The sequence below is a fragment of the Sminthopsis crassicaudata genome, chromosome 5 (assembly GCF_048593235.1).
Source record: "Sminthopsis crassicaudata isolate SCR6 chromosome 5, ASM4859323v1, whole genome shotgun sequence".
NCBI classification, from domain to species: Eukaryota; Metazoa; Chordata; class Mammalia; order Dasyuromorphia; family Dasyuridae; genus Sminthopsis; species Sminthopsis crassicaudata.
Window position 1 is genome coordinate 44,929,156 of NC_133621.1, and position 17,550 is coordinate 44,946,705.

Genomic DNA, 17,550 nt, shown 5'->3' on the forward strand with positions numbered 1-17,550 from the left:
AGCGGCGGCGGCGGCGGAGGCGGCGGAGGCGGCAGCAGCGCGACCGGGCAGCCCCGGCGGCGGAGGCGGCAGCAGCGCGACCCCCGTCCTCGCCGCCTCCGGCTGGCCCTCGTCCCCCTCGTGTGCCCGGGGCGGCGGCGGCCCGGCGGCCCGGCCGCGGCATGGACAAGGACGGCCTGAGCCGGGCTGACCAGCAGTACGAGTGCGTGGCCGAGATCGGCGAGGGCGCCTACGGGAAGGTGTTCAAGGCCCGGGACCTGAAGAACGGAGGCCGTTTCGTGGCGCTGAAGCGCGTGCGGGTGCAGACCGGGGAGGAGGGCATGCCGCTCTCCACCATCCGCGAGGTGGCGGTGTTGAGGCACCTGGAGACCTTCGAGCACCCCAACGTGGTCAGGTGAGCCGGCGGCTCGGGGGGCGGCCGGGGCCGGAGCGCGCCGGGCCGGGACGCGCGGACCCGGGGAGCTGGCGGGGCTCCAGCCCGGACGGGCGGGCTGCCGCCCCGGTGCATTGTGACCCCCTGGGGATACAGGTGGGGAAAGCGAGTCTGGGGGGCCAACTCTGGCTTCCCGACAGCCCCCCAAACGTAGAGGACGCAAGCTTCCATCTCCATTTCCTAAGCGGGAGCGCCGAGGCTTAGAGGAGGGATGTTTGTGCAACTGATTGTCGGGTCCTTGCCTCGAGCCCCCGAAAGCGCCCGAAGGACGGCCCACTTCAGTAACCCCACTTTCTAGATGGGGAGACTGAGGCTTAGAGGAGGGGCTGGCGCTTAGCCGCGTTTCCCAGCCTGTTAACTCTTTAGTTCGGACGGGAGCTCCCTGAGGGCAGACTCGGGCTGCTCTGGTCTTATCCGCGCGGCGCCGGGCACCCAGTAAGTAAAGGACGCTTGTTTCGGGGGCTCCGAAGCCCCCGACGCCCGTCCACTTGCCTGCCCATTTGGCCCTGCACCGCCTTCCCGGCCCGGGGGCTGCCCCGGTGTTCGCCGCGAGCCGCCCCCCCCCCCCCAGGTTTCCTGGGGACCTGAGCCGAGAAGCCCCCGGGGACCCCCACGTTTTTCATTTCACTCACTGGGGAATTTTCGAAAGACTCAAAGTGAGAACGTTGGTGGAGTGGACTGGTTGGCAGTTTGCTGTAATGTTGCAGAAAATGCTTGGGGTTTCGAGAATTTTCAGCAGCCCGGCGGCTGGGCCGGGGCGTCCCCACCTTTAGCTGTGTGTGGTGCACGTCAGCGATGGGGATGCTGGAGAACCGTCGGAGGGACGCCGGAAGGCTAGTGCCCCTATTGCTTAGTTAATTGACAAGGCAGCTCGGTGCTAGCCCGCCCGGAGACGCTGACTTCTCTGGCCCGACCGATTTGGGGAGAAGATTAATGCTTCTAGATTCTAAGTGACTCACTGTCCTGCATTGTGTTTGTTTGTTTGTTTTCTGGAAGCTTTGTGTTTGAGTGAGGAGGAAAGCCTTCCTTAGGACCCGGGGACTTCTTTAGCAAGTCTCCCAATAGGTACTTCTATGGATGACAAGGTTAATAACTCCTTCCAGATGGCAGTGGACGTAGGGGGAGACTTCCTAGTTGGGGGCGTCCCCTAGTCTTGTCTCTTGTAACCCCGATTACTTGAAGTCTGCGAGCCAAGTCTGGACAAGATTTGTCCCCGGTTTGGGAACATTTCCTGGTCAGGACTGGACACAGCATGGAATCCTAGTTTTAGAGCCTGCAGAAAGTCAGAGTTTAAGGGATTTACTCTGGGAAGGCCACGGATTCTCCTATTTCAAATCTAGTACACTTCCCACTGCTTTGTGATGTCCCCTCCTTCCTGACTGTACTCTCCCAAAATTTCCCCTAAACTCTTTTCCTCCGTCACACCCTACCTTGAATTGTAAAATTGCCTCTTTTGGTCTGTCACCCCTTCTCTTCCCTCCCTCCCCCCAACTAGCTTCCTCGGTACCATCCGGTCTTTTTCTTTTAACTTAAAAAGCTTCCTGAGGGCTCGGAGTAAGTTTTTTTTTTTCCCTATTTAGATTGCAAACTCCCTGAGGGCAGGAACTGAGTCATTTTCTAACTGGGTCTCTAGCATCTGTTTGACTCAGCTGTCTGTCTTATAAGTGAATACTTATTGGTCTGAATCAAATTAACCCAATTAACCCTCAAGCTATTAGTTTTGACTCTTGACCTTTTGGGGATTTTCTTGGCCTAGATACTGGAGGGGTTTGTCATTTCCTTTTCCTTCTCTAAGAGAGGAAGATTAGGCTATCGGAGTTAAGTGACTTGCCCAGGGTCACGAGGCTAGTAAAAGTCAGAGGTTTAAAATTCTGGGTCTTCCTGACTCCAGGTCTGGATGCTCTATCCACTTGGCAACCTAGCTGCCCTCTTTACCTTCTGCTATGTGTATAGAGAATCCTCAAGTAAGTCTCCAAGCATGAAAGTTTGACTTTTGATCCTATCACCTGTGCAAATTTGCTTAATTTTCTAATCAGCTCTCAGTTTCCTCATCTGCGAAGTGAAAGATAGAAGACCTATAAGGTTCCTTTCAGTGCTAGATTTCTACCCGTGGGATCCTTTGATATCCTTTTCCAGAAATTTAAGTTCAGAACCTTACCCTCCTGAAAGCCCTATCTGCTGTCTGTATAATCCAAATACCAGAAAATTCCTTCTCCCTCTGTCACTTTGAAGGGTTTCTGAAATGCTAATTCATAGCTACGAATTCCTCTCTAAGGAAAAAATATATCCCTTCCGGATAAAATTAGCATCTTTCAAGTCAAATCCCTTATAATAGAAATATGAAACCCAGGGGCCAAGAACAAACCTCTCTGGTCTCCCTCACTGAAGTCTCCTCTCAAAAGACTCCTGGAAAACTTAATGAAAATCCCTTTTAAAAAAAAAAAAAAAAGTCATTTCCATTTAGGCAAGGCAATGTTCCTCTGGTAGTGAAAAGGTGAAACCCGGCTGATAGATATAATGAAATTCATTTAATGACACTGCCATTTCCTAAGACCAAAAGGAAGACGAAAAATGGATAAGTAATGTCAGAATTTTTTTTTTAAGTTTCTTTCTAATTTAAATTTTGTAAGCTAATTGTCCTTGAAAAACTCTTTTCTCATTCTTCATCTTAACACAACAGTCATTTAAAAAACACATCTGACCTGGCCTTTTGCTAAATGCTGGGGTACCTAGGCAGAAATGATTCAGGCCTTCAGAGATCCTGTCCATTTAGGAGATTGGGGATGGGGGAGCTTGTTTAGTAACTATCAACATGAAAATATGTGTGAGAGTTTCTTAGTAATTTTGGAATTTCCCTCCTGTGTGGTTGACATTGTTCACTCTGCCACCATCTTGTACCCTTAGTGAAGATTCATGGTTTCAAATTATAAAACAAAAAAGCCAATGGAGTTGTAGTTTTTCTCTCCACAACTGGTAAAAATCTGTAACTCGTTGATGTTCTTTGCTTGGGAAAGGGGGATCGAGGGGGCGGCCCTGTTGTCTCCATGGCTACCTCAGCAACTTTCCCTGCTGGTCAGTTTATGGATCTGTGGATGATATTATGTAAATAAGAACTGCTAACTATGTCTGTAAGAATTCAAACAATTTAAGATGAGTCATCAAAGCAGAGACCCAAGAATGACCTTTGAAATACCAAATCCCATATTCTTCCTGGGAATCCAAGTGTCTACACAATCTTTATGAGGAAGTTTCGACTTATCTCCCTATATCCTGCATGATCTCTGTTATTTGCCATAGCAATAAGGCCGGGGAAGGAATAGGTCTAGTTTAAAGGGTGCAGTAAGGAAAAAAGAAATAAACCAAAGAAACTTTTGTAAGATATGCTGTCTGGTATAACTATTGCAAAGACCGTTGTATTTGAGAAGATGAGGAAGAAAGCCGTTGATCAAGAAGGAGGGCATATCTTAAGAAGATGAAATCTGATTAGAAGGCTTCATATTTCTGGGTTTTATCTTACCTCTAATAAAAAAAAAAAAACTCCACTATTTTCCTATATTCTTTTTTTCTTTCATTTACATTGAAATTACTGAATGGAACATCAAGAGGAAGGGGGTCTTAGCAATTGTACTGTTTGGAACATACTTCATTTCAGTTATTACTCCTCCCTCCCCCCAAAAAACAAAAACCCTAAAACAGCAGTAATCCTGTAATATTTAAAAAAGGAGAAACACACCATAGAATTTGATTGATCTTTAGCTACTTTCCCACCCACTCTGTACTAGGCAATGTGCTCAGCTCAAAGGGCAAATACCCAGTGGTTTTCTTTCCCCTACCATATAGATATCCTATTTGAAGTGGATAATTACATAGATGTATTTAAAGTGTTATTCTTCCTGTAAAGAAGTGATTCTGTGAACCCCCATGGGGTAAAAGGAAGGGGGATTACAGTGAGGACTTTGAATTGTTTTTTCTAACAGATGATGGATTTATCCTGAGTTATCTCATAGATTCTTGGAATTGGTGGCTAGGTCCTTACTTAGGTTATTCTGGCTATGCTAGGACAAGTCTCGGGATGCTCTTAGGTGTAGTTTCTGCTGGACATTCATCTGAATTAAAAACAAAGGCAACTGCTATTCGAGGAGATTAGGTGGAACCCTTGAGTCTGTTAGAAATTTCCCAGTAAATCCCTTAGTTGGCAAGATATCTATCTCCTTCTGAATTACAACAACAACAACAACACTGCAGGATTTGGCATCCGGTTTTTCAGAAAAGAATCTCTCTCAGAGTCAGACAGCCTAAATGTTGATAGCATCCTATCACTCCTCAACTTAGCTTTTTCCCGACTCTTTCTATTTCCACACTTTTTCTCTTGTTAGTAGTGATGGTGGTATTTTTTCCTGCCTTTGCTTTGGGTCCATCCTTGGAAGCCATGGACATTGTTCAGCCTCACTGCATGTCCAGAAGTCATCGAGGAAAAAAATCAAGGAAAATTATATTGTCCCTCATTCCTCCCAAGGGGTAGTTTTTGCTAGAACCTGGTTTATGATTTTTTTGTTACATAGTTCAGGCCCTTATCCCCTCTCTCTTGGCCTATTTGAATAGTCGGCTAATTGGTACCCCTGCCTTTAGTTTCTCCCCTTTCCAATCCATCTTCCTCACAGCTTGAAGACTGATGTTCCTAAATCAGAGGTCTGACCATGTCATTCCCCTACTCAATAAACTACGGGGGCTCCCTATTAATTCTAGGAAGAAATGCAAATTCCTTTGCCATTTAAATCCCCTCACAGCCTGGCCTCAACCTACTTTTCCAGCCTTAGCATATATTAGTCTATCATGTATTCTGTGGTCCCACTAAATTCACCTTTTTTCTTTAGTTGTATTTTATTCCCAGCAAGTAGCTTAATAGTTCACACAGAAAGTACTTAATAAATGGTTACTTTTCTGACTGATTGATGAGACCCATCTAATCTCCCTGCTTTTATAGTTTTGCATTTCTAACTCCCAGATTTCCTAGTTCAAGCATGACTTTCTATAAAAGTCTTTCTTTATCCTAGCCCCACAGCTGCTAGTGACATCCTCATCCCCAAAAAATTACCTTGTAGTCATTTTCTGTATATTTTGTTTCAAGTTATATGTAAACATGTTGTGTTCTACAATAGAATGTAAATTTGTCTAGGGCAATGATTGCTATATATACCATAACAGAACCTGGCATACAGTGCATGCTTAATAGATGCATGTACAATATAATTGGAAGATAAGACAGAGAGGGAACTTTGGCTGATTATCTAGAATCTATATGACAATTCAGAGATGAATAATATCATACCTGGCATTTTTAAAGTATACCTCTATATTTTAAGATTGGTTTTTTATCTCATTTTATCCTGTAAAATAAGGAGTATTAGTATGGAGAGCTCCATTTCATAGATGAGGAAACTGAGTTAAGAAGTTATATCTTGTCCATTCATGATAATAATAGCTAGCTACCCACATATAAAAATAATAATAGCACTTCTAGCGGTTTAAGGTTAATAAGGCACTGTTGTAAATATTGTCTCATTTTTGATCCTCATGATAACCCTGGGAAGTAGTACTATTATTTTTTCCATTTTACAAAGGAAGAAATTGAATCAGAGGTTACATGACTTGCTCAGAATCACACAGCTGATAAATGTCTATGATCTAATTTGAACTCAATTCTTGACTTCAGGCCCCAGATTTTCAGTATTTGCTTCTCTATGTAGTTGCCCTCCCTCATGAGTGTTAGGTGGAATTTGAAACCAAGTTTTCAATTCCAGTTCCAAGGAATTCTATTGCTTCTTAGGGAAATGCCTTGGATTGTGATTTCATTGGGAGCACTTTGAGACTTAACTTAAGTTGATTGTGTGTGTGTGTGTGTGTGTGTGTGTGTGTGTGTGTGTGTGTGTGAGAGAGAGAGAGAGAGAGAGAGAGAGAGAGAGAGAGAGAGAGAGAGATGGATAAAGGGGGAGAAGAGGGAGAGAGAGAGAGAGAGAGAGAGAGAGATGGATAAAGGGGGAGAAGAGGGAGAGAGAAAGAGAGAGTGTTTCCATAATTACAGACTCCATTCAGAATTGGTAAGGCTTGTAACATTAAGTAAGGGTTGGTGATGTGAATTGTGGAACACAAGAAACAAATTAATTTGTTTATAAGCATTTTTTTATGGAGAATTCTGGATTTAATTTTGGTGCTTTTTTTTTTTTTTTAATTGTGGTCCTATGGTATTTTTCTGTCCAATAACCATCCTTGCTACCCCTGTCATGATGATGATGAGCAATTAAGAGGAAGGAGAGTCCAGAAACTCTTCATTTCGAAGGTTCTTTCCCAGCCCAGTGGGCCACATTTACATGGTTTGATCACAGAGTCTCAGGAGGGACCCCATTCAATCTCAGTGCACCTTGAAGAAGATTCCTCTTTGCAATGTCTCCTTGCTTAAAATTCTCCAGAGATGGGGGGGGGGGTACTGCCTCTCAAGGCAGTCTATTCCACTCTGGGAAGGAACAGATTCACCGTCGAGACACCCTCTGCCCTACTGCCCATTGCTCTTCACTATCTCCTTGGAGTCCAGCAAAACAGGTCATTTCACTCTTCCAGGTGACAACTAGCTTTTTAGATTCTTGGCCAGGGGTTATGTACCTCATTCAGGCTTCCCAAAAGAGAACATATCCCCCCATGAAACCATCTACAACCCACATGCCCTGACTAGAGGCTCCATAGTATGACACATGAGGAAAATAAGGATATGTATTTAAGCAAAACTAATTTCCTTTGGAGTGCTGTTCCCTTTCTTGGTTTTTTTAAATATTACATATTCATCAGCCACTTGATCCCTTTGCAGCTGAACGGACAAGCCAGTTTTCCTTGACTTTGTTCATGAGTATTTCGAAGTCCTTGGTTGTTTTTTCAGTCAGACTTAACAGCCCTTCATTTGTGACCTGTTCATTCTCCATAAGTGCCAGTTGTTGTCACATATATATTCTCTCTCTCTGTGTGACTGACTCTCTTTTCTCTGTCTCCCTCTATCTGTCTTTTTTCTCTCTGTGTGTGTCTATCTCTCTCCTTCTCTCCCCCCACCCCAATCAGAGTTATCTGCTTGCTGAGCATATGCAATGGAATCCTGCTTCCCACTGGCTACCAGTGTGACAATGGGCAAGGTAAACTCTGGGGATTTGCTTTTTTCATTCATAGTAGGCAGGCCTGCCTAGGTCACCTCTCTACTGTTTTCCAGCTTTCTTATTAATCTTTGAATTTGACACATTAGATATTGACTTAATTGACACATTATGCTTAGAATCAGATAAGGCAGTTAACTAGCAACAACCAATAGGTAGCCTGCTTGTGGTGTCTCCACCATGACCAGCAAACAAGAGGAGTCCCAGAACATTAAGTGGATTCCCCCTTCCCCAGCAGAATTTATGGGAAGAGGTAGAAGAGTCTCCCAGGATGGGCAAACTTGGTGGATGTGGTCTGTCACACCGAATGTCACATTACCCACACCGATGTCATATAGCCCCAGTGGAGAAAAGGGGGAGAGGGAGGGAAGAAACTTCAGTTATTTGGAAATTTCCCTTCTAGAGGAATGAGCTGTCATATGGCATATAAGGAAGACATACGTAGAAGACAACAAGGAACCGAATTTATAAATGGCCAGCACAACTTCAGAATGAATGAATTCTTTTGGACCAATTTTCCCCAGAATGAGATGAGAAGACTGGTAGATGGAGGAAAAAAAAGATGTCTAATCCCTCGCTCAGGACTAAAGAAGCTTTCTAAGTTAGTCACCTAAGACCAGTCAAAATGGAAAGAAAATGTAGACTCACATACACAAATGTTGATGGATAGAGAAATGGTTGAGTTAAAAAAAAAACAAACAAACAAAAAAAAAAAAACGAGGTCCAGAGGAGCAGAGAAATCCCAGGGGGCAGACTCAAATCAAGATTCTCATCAAATAAGATCTTCAAATAATAATAGTTAGCGCTGATAAAACATTTCAAGGTTTGCAAAACACATATAGTTTGCTTATTAGATCTTCAACCCAATCCTGTGAGTTAGGTGCTATTATCCCCATTCTAGAGATGAGGAAACTGAGAGAAATTAAATGACTAGCCAAGGGCCATAACAACTATCCCCTGTGCCACCTTGCTGCCCCTGATTTTGTAATTTGTAATGATTAAGCATTTGAGCAGATGTGGTTATATTTTCATTAGAATTTTCAATCACTTACTGTTAGAAAGGGGTGGGGAATACCCCAAACAGCTTAATGAGTATTGTACAAAGGGAAATTCCAGTTTTCTTCAAAGTATTCCGTGATATATCATGTAACAACATCAATATAGAAGGAAACCCTGCTTCCCTCTGGGAAATCTTGAACATTAATCAGTGTGAAGAAATCCGGGGGATCATGTATTATTCTGTAGAAGTGAAGCTTCAGTTTGGTATTCTTAATGGCTAGTGAATCCTTCTGAAGAAGTAGATATGTTTGAACTGTGGCTATACAACACCCTCATTGGGACAAGTCCCAGTTAAAACAAGAATTTGATTCTTCCCACCCACCTACCACTTTCCAGTTTTTCAATACTCAGTGTGTGAGAGGTATCTCTTTCTTGTGTTCTCTGAGTGTTCCTTGAAAAATTTCTAATTATCAAGGCTATTTAGTAAATATTTTGACAAATGTTATATTCCTCCCTTTCCTTGTTCCTGCAAAAGAATTTGATAATGCTGGATTTTTGACATTTCAGTTTCATCCTTTCCCTCTGTTATTATAAACATAGAATTACTAGAATTTCTTTGTGGGATCAAGGAGAAAATGGTCAGTAAGTGAGGAAATTCTCATGTAAACATGGATGTATTCTTTGATACTCTTCTTTGTTTAAGTCATGAGTAAATGAATGTGGGAGAAGGGGAAGTTGTTTTTGTACAAATAGATTATATGTCATGGTTTTAATTTGACTTTAAGCATTTTTTCTTTTTTTTTTTTAAGTGGAAAAAGAACTGAGGAATTGAGTTCTTCTCCTGGTTCTGATACCTTATGATGCTCATCTTTAAAATGTGGAGGTTTAGAGTAATTAACCTGTAAGGCAGGAGATAATTCAATCTTTGATCTTTGTGCTTTTTTTTTTTTTTTTTTTTTTTTTTTTTGGTCAGGGAATTCAGCTTTATTAGGATGCAAAGTAAGTGGACTTGGACTTTTTGAGTAGGAAATGAGTTTTTTTTAATATGATACGCAGAGACTAAATTGGTTAGATACTGACGCAGCACTAATGTGGGTGCTAGGCTGTTTTGGAAGAGAAAAAGAAATATGTGTAGATAAAAGAATAGGGTTTGCCAGAAGTAAATGACATAGCAGGGTCAGGAAATGCCTGTGTGTAAAACTGGGAGCATTCCTTGCTGAAATATCTATAAAAATGATTATGATTACAGCATATAATTCAGTTATAATGTAGTTGTTTCATAGCTTAATTTCTTATTGTGACATAAATAACTGCCTAAATAATATTGAATCTGTTTTCTTTGCTCAGAGGAAATGTGCAAAATTAAATATTTCTCATTTAAGTCAAATGATTTAAAGTGAGTTTAGGTATTTCATAGCACAGTTTTGCAAGTCCATATTTTTTCAGCGATTGAGAGTTTTCAGGACTATCCTTCCCCAAGTGCTGGCCAGTATATTTGATGGTCTATGTCCTTTTATTAGGGTTTATTGATAAGGATTATGATAATGAAGAGAAATAGTCCTTTAAAAATGATTATTAGCTAACATCAAGGAATATCTTCTCCCAAATTGCTCACATTGGGGATTACTAGTGTTTAAGGAAAATAGTAACCAAATTTCTCCAGACACTTAATAGATAAAATACTGTGAGCAAGTCATTTCTGTTTGCCTCATTCATCTCATCAGTAAAATGATAATAGTACTTGTTTCCAAAGCTGACTGAGGCTGGAATGAGATTAAATATGTAAATGCTTGGTACAATGCATAAGGTATAGTGGGTATTAAATGCTAGTTGTCATTACTATATCATCATTACTATTTCTGTTTCTTTAGTTCTCTAATCACAGGAAGCCCTTGGAGAACATTGTTACCTACCACATATGAAAAACAAGACTCGGATTTTTAAAGAATAGCTTGGACAAAAGATCCTAATATGAGTGGTACAGGGTAGTTCCATTCAGTAAAGGTCTATTAAGTACCTAGTGTGTGCTGAGCACTGTGCTAAGCACTGGGGAAACAAGAAAAAGAAAGGGTCCCCTCCCTCAAGGAGCTTATCCTCACCAGGATGAAAGAAAAGTAAATGGGAAATTCAAGCATCTATCTGAGTGTTCAGATAAATGTGTCCTGCAGGAGTCAATACCTAACTTGGGTCTTGAAGGAAGAAGACTTTTAATGGGAGAGCCCAATATTTTACATGAATTTTGTTGTTGTTCATGCTTAGTGATCTCATTTGGAACTTTCTTGGCAAAGATACCGGAGTGTTTTGCCATTTCCTTTTCTAGTTCATTTTACAGATGAGGAAACTGAGGCAGGGAGTCTTCATGCACTGGAGAGGAAGGAAAGGCCTGTCAGAAGACCTGTTTTTGAATCCTAGATTTTCTGTTTAACACCCATGTGACTTTAGGCAAAGCCACTCGTTTTTCTTGGTCTCCGTTTCCTTGTCTGTAAATGGAGGGGACTGGCCTAGATGATTTCTAAGATGCTTTTTCTGTCCTAAACCCTGTAGTCCATTCCGGTGGCCAGCCCTCTGGCAGTGAGCCTGGCCAAACTTGGTGAGGCAATTGCTCAGTCTCTTCTGGCCCATGGCAGGGCCGTTTCCTGAAGCCTTTCCAGCTCGGGGTGAACCTCCTGGACCATGCATCTTGTTGGCTTCTCTGGGGTCACCTTGATACCTCTAGAGGACTAAAATGAGGCTTTGCTAAATATTCTTTACCTAAAATCATCACTATTCAGAGTTTAGCCTGTCATTTCCATAACTAGCTTAGTGATTTAAGTATATATATATATATATATATATTTTTTTTTTTTTTTTTATGTCAAGCTTCCCATTTTCTTTGAGGTCTTGATTTTGTTGGATTGTTCCAAACTCAGCCAACTCCAGTAGGAGGTTTTTGTTTGTTTGCTTGTTTGTATCCTTTGAGTGTCTTCTGCACCCTATGGATCCTTTCTCAGAATCATTTTTTTTTAATTCATAAAATAATAAAATTGTAATACATAAGATTTTAATTATTGAAATGCAGAGTTTTCTTTTTTTCTTTTTCTTTTTTTTTTTTTTTAATACACAGGCCTCAGCTTAAGAACTCCTAAGAATGAAATATGGTCTCTAGTTGAGAGGCAGGATAGTATAGTAGGTGTAGCCATGGACTTGGAGTCAGGTATTCGAAGTCTACCTCAGTCATTAACTAGATCACCTTGGGTAAGCCACTCAACAACTTTGTTTGCCTCTATTTCTTCATCTGTAAAATGGGGGTAATAATAGCATCTACCTTCGAAGGTGATTGTGAGGATGAAATAAAATTGGGTTTTTGTCCCTACTTAATAGTATTTTTCTCCCAATTTCATGTACAATCATGTTAAACATATTAAGAATAACTGTAAAGCATTTAGCACAATGACTGGCACATGGTAATTTGCTATAGAAATGTTAGCTATTCCAGAAAGAGGGAACAATGGGGGCAATAGCATAAAAATATTAAAAAAAAAAGTTAGGATGTATCTAGGGAATATTTTGGGTGGAGTTTAAGAACATATAGAGGGAAATAGTAGGAAGCAAGATTGGAAAGCTGGAAGGGCGCTGTTTTGATGAAGATTTTTTGAGAGACTTAAATATTGGGAGAGAGGAGTACAAATTTCATTGTATTAGGCAGAGAAGTGCCATTATTGGGTTTGTCCATAAGGAAGATTATTTATAGAGAGGTATGAAGGATGGATTGAAGGGAGAGTGAACACAGAAGATAGAGGTGGGAGTAGGAAAAAAGGAGACAAGTGCAAGAAATGTTGCCCAGATTAAATCTAAGAATTGGTAAATGATTGAATGTGAGAGATTAGGTAGAAATAAGAATCAGATATAAAGGTATGGTATGAAAGAAGCTTTTCTTTTTTTTTTTTTTTAAAGAGATAAGGAAATATACTAAATTTGAGATGTGTGGGGCGTCGGGACATGTAAGTGATCATATTGGTATGAATTTCAGAAGGGAAGGGAGGGTCAAAGTTGAAGATATTGATTTTTGTGCCATTTTTAAAAAGTCATCATTAAAATTGTGCTAATGACTTAAGATTTCTAAGGAGAAAAGTAGGAGAGAGAATGGTACAGAGGAAGGAAGATAAGTCAGTGAAAGAAAAAAGAGAGTTATTTCAGGGAAAAACACCAGGAAAATATGGTATCTTAGAAACTATTGGGAAAAGAGTATTAAGTAGAATGTGGTCAGATTCTTTAAAGAGGTCAAAGGGAATGAGGACTAAAAAGAAAGGCCATTGGATTGATCTAGGACATATTGAGGACCTTTTAGAGAGAAAATTTTAGGGGAACGGAGGAGGTAGAGTCCAGATGGCAACAATTATGCTAGAATTACATATTTTGAACTACATAGGAATGGTGTTTAAAAGTATAAATGAATTTCAAATTTTCTGCCCAATTCAAGTATGTATCTGATCGATTATGGTATAGCATATACAGGATAGGAGATTTTCAACAAGATGCCTTGGCAAATGTTCCTTGGCAATTAGAATACCAAAAGACATCCGCACAAAGTAATAACAGCAATTTCTACGCTAATATTTCAAGGATCTATTACTTTGGCCAATATCCATACTCCCTCCTCTGACATAGATTGCATCGCCTTCAAAACTTGGAATTTGATGGAATTTGCCAGTGATTGTAGCCAAAATAGTCATCACCCTGTGGTCAGACCAGTGAGACTCTCTGAATTTAGACTAGTCCTAAAATCATATGTAGAGAGCTGAAATACCTAAGAGGTTATTTGATCCAAGCCCCTCATTTTATTGATGAAAGAGCTGAGGCCCAGAGACCTTTAAACGATTTCCCAAAGTCACAGGACTAGGGGAATTGGATACAGGTTCTTCCACATCCAAGTTCATCATTGTTTATATTGGATGACAGACTTAAAACTTTTTCAGGTTGATAGAACTTGTTTGCACTCTACTGACATCACATTTTTCAGAACCCAATGTCATCTCCATTAGGATTTTTTTTTCCCTTTTCACTCAGAAATTAATGATTCATTGCTATCAAGAATTCCTTCTACCAGGCACCTGCTCTGCATTCTTAGTTACCTAAAGTCACCAAGGGGTTAATTTATTTGCTGCCCCCCCCCCCCCCCCTCAAGTCAGTAACACGCTCTCTACAACTCTGTGAACTCTAGTAGCTTCCTGTTGCCTGGAGGACTTCTAAGATGACTTACAAAATGCTCTGCTTGGCATTCAAAGGCCATCATAACCCAGCCCCTTCTACCTTCCCAGTCTTACCTTATTCCCCACCTTGCGCTCTATTCTTTGATCCCTGACACTGGCTCTGGGCTGTTTCTCAAACAAGACATTCTGTCCCTTGACGTTGGTCATTTTCTCTGGCTATCCCTGGAATGCTCTCCCTCCTCATCTCTTTGTGACTTCCTGGGCTTCTTTCAAGTAGTAGATAACATTCCCCTTTCCACAGGAAGTCTTTCTTATCCCCCTTAAAACCCAGTCTTAACCCCCATTGATTATTTCCAAATTATTTAGTATATACCTGGCTTTTCTATAATTATTTGAATGTTATCTTCCCTGTTATATAATGCGAGTTCTTTTGAAGGCAGAGATTGTTATTGGCCGTTCTCTTCCCCTAACTTAGCACAATGTTTGGCACATAATAGGTGCTTAATAAATTTTATTGACGGAATTTATATTTTTCTTAAAAAAAAACAACAACAGCATTTTACTTTTCTAGTTACATGTAAAGATAATTTTCAACATTCATTTTTGTAAGATCCTGAGTTTCAAATTTTTTTTTTCCTCCCTCCCTTACCTTTCCCCTCCCCAAGACAGCAAGCAAGCTGATATAGGTTATATAAATACGATCATTTCAAACATATTTCCAGAATACATTTTCCTATAAGCATATAATAGGTATTTTTTAAAACGGTTGTTTGTATCACCTCATAAATAGATAACAAAGTGTAAATTTTGTGTGGGATACAGAGAAGATACTGAAACAGGAGTCAGAGGACCTTGGTTGAAATCTCAACTCCATTGCTGACATCCACTGAGATCTTGGGAGAGTTTTTTAATCTTCTGTCTATAAAATAAGGTGATTGTATTAGAGAATCTGAATTCCCTTCTAGCTTTAAGGTTCTGATGCTTTCTTTAACCTTCATTAAAGACCTAACCTCTATGACCCATTCATTATTCTTTATGAGCTCATTAATTGGGCTAGGTAGATAGGGAGGGTATTTTAATCTATTTCCCTCCTTCCCATGAGTATTTGTTATAGACTCTTCATACCCACCACATGCCTCTCCTTTGTCTTCTGTATAATACTAATTCTTGATTTTGCATTTATCTAGAACGCAATCAAAGAATAAAGTATTAGGTGACATGAAAAAAAAATTTTGAGGGGGGAAGGTTAAAATGACTATATGAATTATGATTCTTTTCATCATGGTTGCTTAAAACAATTTTATTTTAATATCCTATTTTTTGTTTTATTTTCATTACTTTTTGACCAGCTCCATGGAAAATGTTTGCATAGAAGACCAGAATGATAAATAGTGACCTTATTAAATCACATGTCGGAGAGGAGAATCCCATTCAAGTTTTACATCCTGTTTCTCATCTTTCAGATTTGATCAAGAACTCTTTTTATGCCATTTGCCTTGGGAGGTCTGCCTGTAGAGACCTAGCCCGGGTTTTCATGATCTAGTCAATGTTGATTGTTTATGTGGGGCTTTGCCAGGTAAGGGAATAGGCCATGTCCAGGACTTTCCAAAATATTGGGGCTAAATGGAAAAGTTGTTCAATCATTTTCAATTGTGTCTGACTCTTCATAGCCCCGTTTGAGTTTTCTTGGCAAAGATATTGCAGTGGTTCTCCATTTTCTCCTCTATTTTATTTGACAGATAAGGAAACGGAGGCAAACAGAATTAAGTGACTTGTCAAAGTCACTTAGCTGGTAAGTATCTGAGGCCAGATTTGAAGTCAGGAAGATGAGTCTTCTCTGACTCCAGGTCTGGCAGTCTGTTTACAGGGCACTTAGCTGTCCCATATAGGAAAGTTAGGATTGAAAACTAGACTCTCCTTATATATCGTATCATTCACTGGTAGAGGTTTTTAATTATTTTGAATAAATGACTCCTTTTGTTCAGGCTGAGGATGTGTACCGTGAGACGTACACAGGTTGGCTGTGTCAGATCTTCCAATGGCATTGACTGCAAGCAGTGACAGAACATGAAGGGAAAGCTCATGGAACCTTGAGTGTTCAGACTGAGAAGGGATTTAGAGTTATTTTCAGGCAGCTGGAAGGAGAGATGGGTTCTTTTCACGTCCTAAAATCTGGAACATATCTGAGAAGGTACTGAGAGGGGCTTGCATTTCCAAGTTTTCCTTGGGAATTTTGCCCTTTCATTCCATTTTCTGTGATGGCCTTCGAACTGAGAAAGGAAGTCTCAGGGCCCCAGGCTGAAACCATTGAAAAGTTCTCTCCCCAGCAGTGAAAGCACTTCTATTTTAGGGAACAAGCGGTCTCTAGTGAATTCTCTTTCCTCTTTTGCTTCCTTGTAATATTAAAGTTATGTCACTGTTTTCTGTGTCATAGAACTCCCAGTGGTTGGCATAAAGCAATTAATTTTCATATGACTTTTCAGTCTTTTAAAAAATATGTAAAACTGGGGTTTAACTAACTCTCCTACAGTTTTAAGAAGAAACAGCAAATCCCAGCTGAAATGGTATACAAAAAGGACAAGATGATCTATAAGGGCTTTTCTTAGGCTGGTATTCTGGTTATAATTCTGAAACCAAAGGGAAGGTGGGAGGTCTAGTATTTTGAAACTAGGTACAGTTTTCCTGTCCCTAAGGGAATGTCTATGTGGCTTCAGACTACTGGAGGTCTTTACATAGGCAGGAGAGTGGAAGTGAAGAAATGCTTTCCAACTATGTAATCTTACAAAGGGATGACTGATCTTTATGGAATGGCCTTCCTTAGACCTCAGTTTAGAGCAGATTGATGGGAATAATCAGGAAGCCAAAGGATGGTTTGGAGCCTGGAAGTAAAATAGAATCACATTTAGATGGACCCATAAAGATTCTTAGAATTGTAGAATTAGAAGAGATTTTAGAGATGAACTAACTGGTCTATTCCTTCATTTTATAGATAGGGAGATGGAAATCTAGACCCTTCCAAGGATACCTCAAAAACCAGATCCTCTATCCCCAAATCCATTACTTTCCCCACCAAGTTAGTACATTATTATTACATTAGTAGAAGTTTAAGGCATAAATACGTTTCGTTTTTATATTTGTAATCGTAGCACCTTTCTCAGAATCTAGCACATAGTTGGAGCTTAATTCTTGCTTAATATTTGTTAATTGATTAATTGATTGGTCTATTCTAGCATATATAGCCCTTGTGAGGAACTGTATATACATATATATGTGGTAACTAAAGCCAATGTTTGTCCTCTTTCAGAAACTCTCAAAAGGGTGGAAATTACACAATAAAACAAGAGGACACTCATAAGTACACCACAAGAAAAGATGTGATACACTGTCAGTTATTAAGTAATATTTATTGTAATATGCCTTAATATGAGTCAACAAATTTAGTCAGTCTATAATACCAATGATGGCAAGGTCATGAGTTCAGCTTTCAACTGGGATTCCCTGCACTTTCATCAGTCTTCATTGGATCTGCCTCCAAATACATGCAAAGATAGCTTTAAACATTCATTTTTGTAAGACTGTGTTCCAAAATTTTCTCCCTATCTCCTTTGCCTCCCACCTAAGACAGCAAGTAATCTGATATAGGTTAAATATGTACAATTTTAAAAACATATTTCCATGTTTCTCATGTGCAAGAAAAATCAGACCAAAAGGGAAAAAATCATGAGAAAGAAGAAAA

The 17,550-nt window shown here is 40.3% G+C and overlaps 1 protein-coding gene across 1 annotated transcript in view; it reads left to right on the top strand.

The window, feature by feature from the left end:
* Positions 1 to 40: 40 nt before the first annotated feature.
* Positions 41 to 17,550, top strand: part of CDK6 (cyclin dependent kinase 6) — a 236,727-nt gene continuing 219,217 nt past the window's right edge. Inside the window, exon 1 of the mRNA XM_074272228.1 lies at positions 41 to 394. Coding sequence (XP_074128329.1) covers positions 162 to 394 — 233 coding nt within the window. The 5' untranslated portion in view covers positions 41 to 161. The remainder of the gene's footprint in view (positions 395 to 17,550) is intronic.